This window comes from Zingiber officinale, chromosome 1A (assembly GCF_018446385.1).
Source record: "Zingiber officinale cultivar Zhangliang chromosome 1A, Zo_v1.1, whole genome shotgun sequence".
In the NCBI taxonomy this organism is placed as follows: Eukaryota; Viridiplantae; Streptophyta; class Magnoliopsida; order Zingiberales; family Zingiberaceae; genus Zingiber; species Zingiber officinale.
The window spans coordinates 96774166-96781724 of record NC_055987.1 but is presented as its reverse complement, the minus strand read 5'-3'; the positions used below and the strand labels follow the sequence as shown (position 1 = coordinate 96781724).

General features: G+C 35.0%; 1 protein-coding gene across 1 annotated transcript; it reads right to left on the bottom strand.

The window, feature by feature from the left end:
• Window positions 1-353: 353 nt before the first annotated feature.
• On the bottom strand, window positions 354-710 carry LOC122000619 (glycine-rich protein 23-like). The gene has a single exon (XM_042554997.1). The coding sequence runs from the start codon at window positions 708-710 to the stop codon at window positions 354-356; it is 357 nt and encodes a 118-aa protein (XP_042410931.1).
• Window positions 711-7559: the final 6849 nt, after the last annotated feature.

Sequence of the window (7559 nt, the reverse complement as noted above, 5' to 3'; positions counted from 1 at the left end):
ATCACTCATAAGATTCAAAAATCTCCTCTTTTTTGTTTTTCTTTAATTTTTCTGTTCAACATCATATATTTTGCATGGTGTATTTTATGATCGATCCACTTAGATGAGGTGCCTAATTCATTGTAAAGATTTTTTATTAGCATACAGATACTAAACTGAGGTGTTACAGTACATATTTCACTCGCCTCAGATTAAAGCACACATCATTATAACTAAAGCTTTGAAAACATCACACTTGAACGACACTAGAATTTCAAGTAAAACCAAGCAAAGTCTCACAAGTTGCTCTTGCTACCAGACCTGAAGGCCATAACCATAGCCATGACTTCAGGTAACTGATGCATTGCCTCAACTCATGGGAGGATGCCTCCGCCACCACCGCCGAAGCCACCACCAGAGCCACCACCAAGACCACCGAGCCCACCGAAGCCTCCTCCAAGCCCGCCTAGTCCCGATGAGCCTCCAAAACTACCCATGTTTCCGAAGCTCGGCAAGCCGCCAGGCATGCCACCGATTCCTAAGAAGGGTATGTTCTTCTTGTCTCCAAGGCCTGCACCAACAGCACCAGCAGTAGCTCCACCACTGGTCAGCACTGTGGTGGTGGTGGTACCAGCCGTGGTAACACGGTGGCCAGGCGCATTCCTGGCTCTTGCAGGAGCAAGTGCCAAAGCAAGCACAAGCACAATGGTCACTACCCACAGCCTGTCCATCTCTCAGTGTTCTCTGTCGTAGAGTTTTCTGTTTAACTCAATGCATCTTGCCCTCAACCTGGAGATGAATCTTATATAGCGAGGCATGGGGTTGATGACAACTGGAAAAGCTTAGAAGCACGGGCCAGTTGTGATCCTATACAACCCGTCCGGTTCATTAGCCTTTTTTATGTTTCGACTCATCGGTTTAAATTAAAAATAAACAATATTTTACTGAACCGTGAGTAAATTTCAACATTAGCCATTTCATATACACAAGTTTCAAAGTTTTAAAAATACATTCTGTTTTCCCATTATATCCCTCCACCTTTTTCTGTTTTCAAAAGTTTCTCTTTTTTTTTAAAAAAAAAAATTATTTTATTCATTCAAAAATTCACTATTCTTCATTTTCATTATCGAATTCATATGTACGAGGGTACGAATATATTAAAAATGTTTCAACGAGCATATTTGTTTTGGTTTGAAGTGATTCTAAATATTTTAGGCCTATCAACATTAGATTCAGCAATGTAAATTAAAAATAATAAATTTTTAATAAAATTCATCTTTATTAATCACAAGCTCATTATAAGATTAGGATAATGATATTCACTAATCAATATCAAATCTAGTAAAGTTTAATAAAATTCATATTTATTAATCACAAACTCATTGATCTAGAATAATGATATTCATTAATCAATATCACTAATGAGTTTTTATAACTCCATTGATTAAAGAAAATATTAAACTTTTAAACTTTTAAACTTTTAAATGAGGTAGATCTATCTATTAATCAGTTTTATCTTAAATTGATTGATGAATTTAAAAAACTCTGGATAATTTTAAATCAAAATTAATATACTTCTGAAAATTTACTTAATATGTCTATACTCAATTTGATAATGTAAATTGATAATAATAAAATTTTAAGACTTGATAATATTTGTCACAAGTTTATTATAACACATATGACAATGGTATTGAATACCCAACACCGTCTGCCAGCTAATGGGTTCATAAGACTTTCTTAATTTAAAAAATTTTAAAATTTTAAAATCTTTAAATAGTATAGTCAGTAGTTTTTGTTTGAAATTGATGGATGAATTTAGAAAAATAATTTGATGGCGCAAATTGAGAATAGTGGTTTTTAGAACGATTAGAATAAAAATTTTAATAAGAGAAATTTTTTATGCAGTAAAAGACGGAGAGGGTATTACAGGAAATGCGGTATGTGTTTTTGAAAATTTAAAACTTATAATAATGCTGAAATTTACTTACACGATTCAGTAAAAATACCGAAAAATAAATATACAACTCATGCTGATCCAGCCCGGTTTTAAAACATGGGTTCGGTCTTCGGTGGTAGTTTGGTGAAGTAAATGTAAACAGTTAAGCCATAACCTAAAACAGCTCACCATGGTCCAAAGATGCCTTTATTATTACTGCAAAGTGCAGTACCAGCAGTGGCTGTAGTGTAAATCGATTTCTCACCATCTACCCGTGAAGTTAGATATCGTCGATGGTTGTCTCCGGGTTGCGTTGTCAGTCGGATATTTATGGTTTAATTATTAATTACAATATAATTATAGTTATTTTTTCTACAAATAAGATACGTAATTATGGGATGAATATTTTCTAATTTATTTTAATAGACATAGAAAATTTCTATGACATGTGATATGGGATATTACGATCGGACTCAAGGAAAGTCAAAATGATATGATAGTTATGATCAAGAGAAGGTAGCAGTCGGTGTGTCACTCTCAATAGGACTTTACTCTTCGTTCAGTGCTAAATAATGAGGACGATCGGCCTATAAGACGGTCGGACCTAAGAGACCTAGTGACATATTCCTATATTAGGACATCTATCATATATCCAAGCGATCGATAACAGACTGAATTTAAGGGAAGCCTGACCTATCATAGATCTAGCCGGTCATAAGTTCAGCCATAATAAAAGGACCTAGCGCTCCACGCAGTACAAGTCTTTTAGTATATGACTGGTCGATTCCACTACTAATTGACGCTATGGGTATGTTTGGTTTTAAGTTATCATGTATAATCTTGGTTATATGATTATCAGGTAATCACATAACCAAGATTATAGGGAATAAAATATAATCAAGGGCGTGTTTGGTTCGGGGTTATCCTTGATAACCTTGGTTATCTATCCAAGGTTTTCAACGAAAACCTTGTTTGATTTAGGTAATCGATGATTCCCGAGTAATGTGTCATGCCCGACACGTCAGCAAAAGGGGCATGTAACCCGGAATCGGAAAACCTCATAAAACTGAGGTTTTTCTTGATTCCGGGGTTAACAAAAATTTTTTACCCAAAATACCCTCGAATAAGATAAAAATGTGATAAAAAAGAAAAATATAAAGGGAAAAAATAAAAAATATATAAAATAAAATAAAATAAAATAAAATAATAAAAAAAATGTAAAAAAGTAAAAAAATTTAAAAAAATAAAATTTTTTAAAAAATAGGAAAAACATTAAAAAATTTAAAAAATAAAAAAATGTAAAAAATAATAAAAACATTAAAAAATTTAAAATATATATAAAATATATAAAAAATATTTAAAAATATAAAAAAATAAAAAAATAAAAAACATTAAAAAACATAAAAAATAAAAAAAGTAATTTAAAAAAAAATCTAAAAAAAATAAAAAAATAAAAAAAAAACATAAAAATAAAGAAAAATATGAAAAAAAAATGTAGAGTTTAATAATAATAATATATGGTTGGTTTTGTAACTAAGGGTAATATAGTAAAATATTAAATAGATTATTTATTAAAACCTTCAAACAAACAAGTTTTTGTTACATTACCTAGATTGAACCAAACAACATTTGGTTATATTTTATTCTGCATAATCTTGGTTATGTGATTACTTGGTAATCGTATAACTAAGATTATACATGATAACTTGAACCAAACGCAAATATTATTTAGTTCAACCTAGGTAATACAATAAAAATTTATTTGTTTGAAGGTTTTAATGAATTCCTAATTTAATATTTTACTGTATTGCCCTTCGTTACAAAACATTTTTTATTTTTTATTATTTTTTTACTTTTTATTTTATTTTTTATGTTTTATTTATTTTTTTTACATTTTTTTAATTTTATTACGTTTTTTAATTTTTTTTATGTTTTTAATTATTTTTTAATGTTTTTCCTTTTTTTTTTTTAATTTTTTTACACTTTTTTATTCTTACTTAACGTTTTTTTATTTTTTTAATGTTTTTTTTATGTTTTTGTATTATTTATTATTTTTTTTATATTTTTCTCATATCGGAGGGTATTTTTGGTAAAAAAAAATTCGTTAACCCCGGAATCATGAAAAATCTCAATTTTTCAATTCCGGGTTGCATGCCCCTTTTACTGATGTGTCGAGCATAGAACATTACTCGGGAATCATCGATTATCTAAACCAAACAAAGTTTTCGTTGATAACCTTGGATGAATAACCAAGGTTATCAAGGATAACCCCCAACCAAACACACTCATAAATGAGTTTTCTCACATGACAGTTCTCCTTTATATAGTCAGTTAGTAATAACTAACCATATATCAAGTCCTGTTTGGATCAATCCTTACTCAAATTGACCAAACTTAGGTACATTGTCAAACATCAAAACTCTAGAAGTTAATTGCACCAACAATTTTCCTCTTTTTGATGTTTGACAATGTTCTTAAGTTTGGTATTTGGTCTTTAGGATTTTAAATTAAGGACTTAGGCTTGATTGATACTTGCCCAACAATCTCTTGAGGTTGCTCGCTTGGTCCCATCCTCATTGACTGGACCACCTTCAAGCGCCTGGATGCTCATTTTCTATCCTTTGTCTTTCTGCAAAATAAAGTTAGTCCAACAGATAAGATGTAAAGCAAAATAATATTTGACAGCTTCTGAACTGTCCGATCCTGACTTTGAGTTTCGCTGAAACTCTAGGTCGAACTGACGCCTCCTGTTCCTTCAATCGAAAATGCGTCCTCACTGGATCTCTCCTCCAGTTGCTTACCTCCACTTGCCAATTGCAGACTTCCTTGATGTCAGCTTCCTTGACCCACCGGGGTTTCCTACCATATCTCAACCAATCTAGAATTTAGCTAGTTGTCAATCTAATTGGACTTCCTTTTGCCAGATCTCAATCAATATGGACTTTAGTCAGTTGTCAACCCAACTGGACTTCCTTCTGCAAAATCTCAACTAATCTAGACTTCATGCCGGTTATCAACCTACATGGACTTCAGCCTGGTGTTTTGGTCCTCTAGACCCATCAAGTTCATATCTTGCACACTTGGTAGACAAATTAAACAAACATAACATTTAACTTTAATTTATTTATCATTTATCAAAACTTAAATTTGACCATTGGTGCTAATTACACAAACAATAACTCCGGCCAGATTTACACAGCTCAGCATGTTCGTCTCTCACACGTATAGAAGATAACTGTAAAGAAACTCTCCTTATAAGCTCGTCCAGATTTCCCGATATCAGGTTCTAGCTTCAAAGGCAAATCTTCTCTCATTTGGACGATCAGCTTAAAGTACTAATCGAATCTCCAAGAACTTGGTTCCCCATTCCTTAGAGGCAAATATCCCGGTATATGGTTGGTCAGCTAAAGAACCGACTAGACCTAAGGGATATAACTTCATATTACTTCCAGAATAAATCTCCAACACCACCAAGTACATAACCAAACAAGTTAAGGGAAGAACTGAAATACAGTCGGCTGGTTTATAGACCCGATCGAGATATACTTAGTAGATAACATGATCAGAGAATTACAATAATCTATAAGAATAACAATCGTTTGTCAGAAAATATTCCTTTATTATAATATGAGCATCTGTTGGAAACTTCTTTGAATCCAACATCTTTGAAGGTGATTACACTTCCCATCAGCTCACAACTTATGACATCATATTCCTTCAACGACCTCATTAATGACGTAAGTTATAAAAAATAAAAGAAGTGCATATATGGGTAACGGGAGATTCCTTGGATGGTTACTATACATCATCCCAGGCTATATGTCTTCCATTACTCGACAATCTTTAACATTTTTTGTCACTTCATGATTACAGAGGTTATGAAAGGTGGTATATAAAGGGGGTTCTCTTCGTTGATAAGGTATGCGATGCATACTTTTACAACAGTCTTATTTATGCACATTGCTCTTCTTCTTCCACTCGAACATCGCACTGACTTGAGAGTGGAGGGCCTTCACAGGGATCCCTTTCCTGATTTTTTGGCATTGACATTTTATTGGCTCATTTGAGTGTGTGCAAGGAAGAAAAAGGCACTCGGAGCTCTTTTCCTATTCTAGTTCGCCATCTTCTTCTCGTTCGCAAAGTCTTCTGCAAGCCAACCACATTGCCACTTTCCCAACGTGTCATCTCTCTAGTTTTAAACAGAATTAAATTTGGCACTATCTGTTGGGGTTGCAAAGTTACAAATATAGTCTCACATTAAAAACACATGGGAAAAATCATGGGTTTATAAGAGAAAAGATATCTCCATTGGCATGAGACCTTTTGGGTAGAGCCCAAGAGAAAAACCATGAGAGCTTAGGCCCAAAGTGGATAATATCATACCATTGTGCAGATATCTAAATTCTTTTCGATCTTACAATTGGTATCAGAGCCCGGACTGCCGTAAGGTTTAACCACCGACTGTGTACAAGAGCTATGATTTGATTGAGCCATGTGGGTATAATATTGACCTCGAACAAAGAAAGTGAGGGCTCGTATGTTCAGATCAAGAGGACCAGACACCAGGCAGGAAGTCCTAGTTGCGGCTAGGCAAGGAAGTCCTAGTAGGTCAGGTGGACCGAGGGACAAGAAGACCAGGTGGGTTGAGGATCGGACGTGGGAATCTTGTGGTCCTTTGTTTGAGGGAGGGGAGGGATTGTTGGGGTTGCAAGGTTGCAAACATAGTCCCACATTGAAAATACATGGGAAAAATCATGGGTTTATAAGAGAAAAGATATCTCCATTGGCATAAGGCATTTTGGGTAGAGCCCAAGATCAAAACCATGAGGGCTTAGGCCCAATGCAATTGTGAAGATATCTAAATTCTTTTCGATCCTACACTATCTGTGGGAACTTTCACCTAAATCTAAAGTGTAGAGATGGAAGAAGTTGGATGATTTACTACTGTCACTTTATCTTAAGAAGATTTTGAGTTGCTGGTCATGGCCCCGACTCAAAAGATAATGCAATAGTAGCAAGAAGCTATCGCTGGCACATTGCCGCACAATCCGTTTGCCTCTAGGATGAGTCCTCATACTAAAAGGACTCAAGTCGAAGGCCAGGTTAGGTTTCACCCAGTTCCTCCACTAGCTGCGAGGTTTGTGCAACCACCCATCCGGCCATCTCGCCGGCCGACTTACCACTTGTGACACCATCCCTGATAGCACACCACCGGGCACTATGCTGCACTCCTATTGGGGAAATGGACCGGGAGAAAAAGCCCTAAGTGTCATCTACTGGGGATGCGCCTGTGCAGGATGTACATAAAGGAAAAGCCCCGAAAGTCAATGACTCTCCCGAATGGGCAAGTATGTCGTTCTCCCAGGAGATATTGGGAGACAAGCTGTCAAAACACTATCAACCCCTAACGATAGGGGAATATGGAAGGTCAACTGACCCTGAAAATCACTTCCTCAAGTTTGAGAACACTGCCCTCATTCACCAATACACGAACGGTGTAAAGTGTCTAGTGTTTCTCACTACATTCTCCAGCTTAGCACAGAGGTAGTTTAAGCGATTGCCAACCGAATCCATCTATTATTTTAAGGACTTGCACAAGGCTTTCCTTATCATTTCACCAGCAATCATCATTACCACAAGA

Excerpts from the sequence above, each read along its gene's own strand:
- LOC122000619 (XM_042554997.1), bottom strand. The coding sequence starts at position 710 with ATGGACAGGCTGTGGGTAGTGACCATTGTGCTTGTGCTTGCTTTGGCA.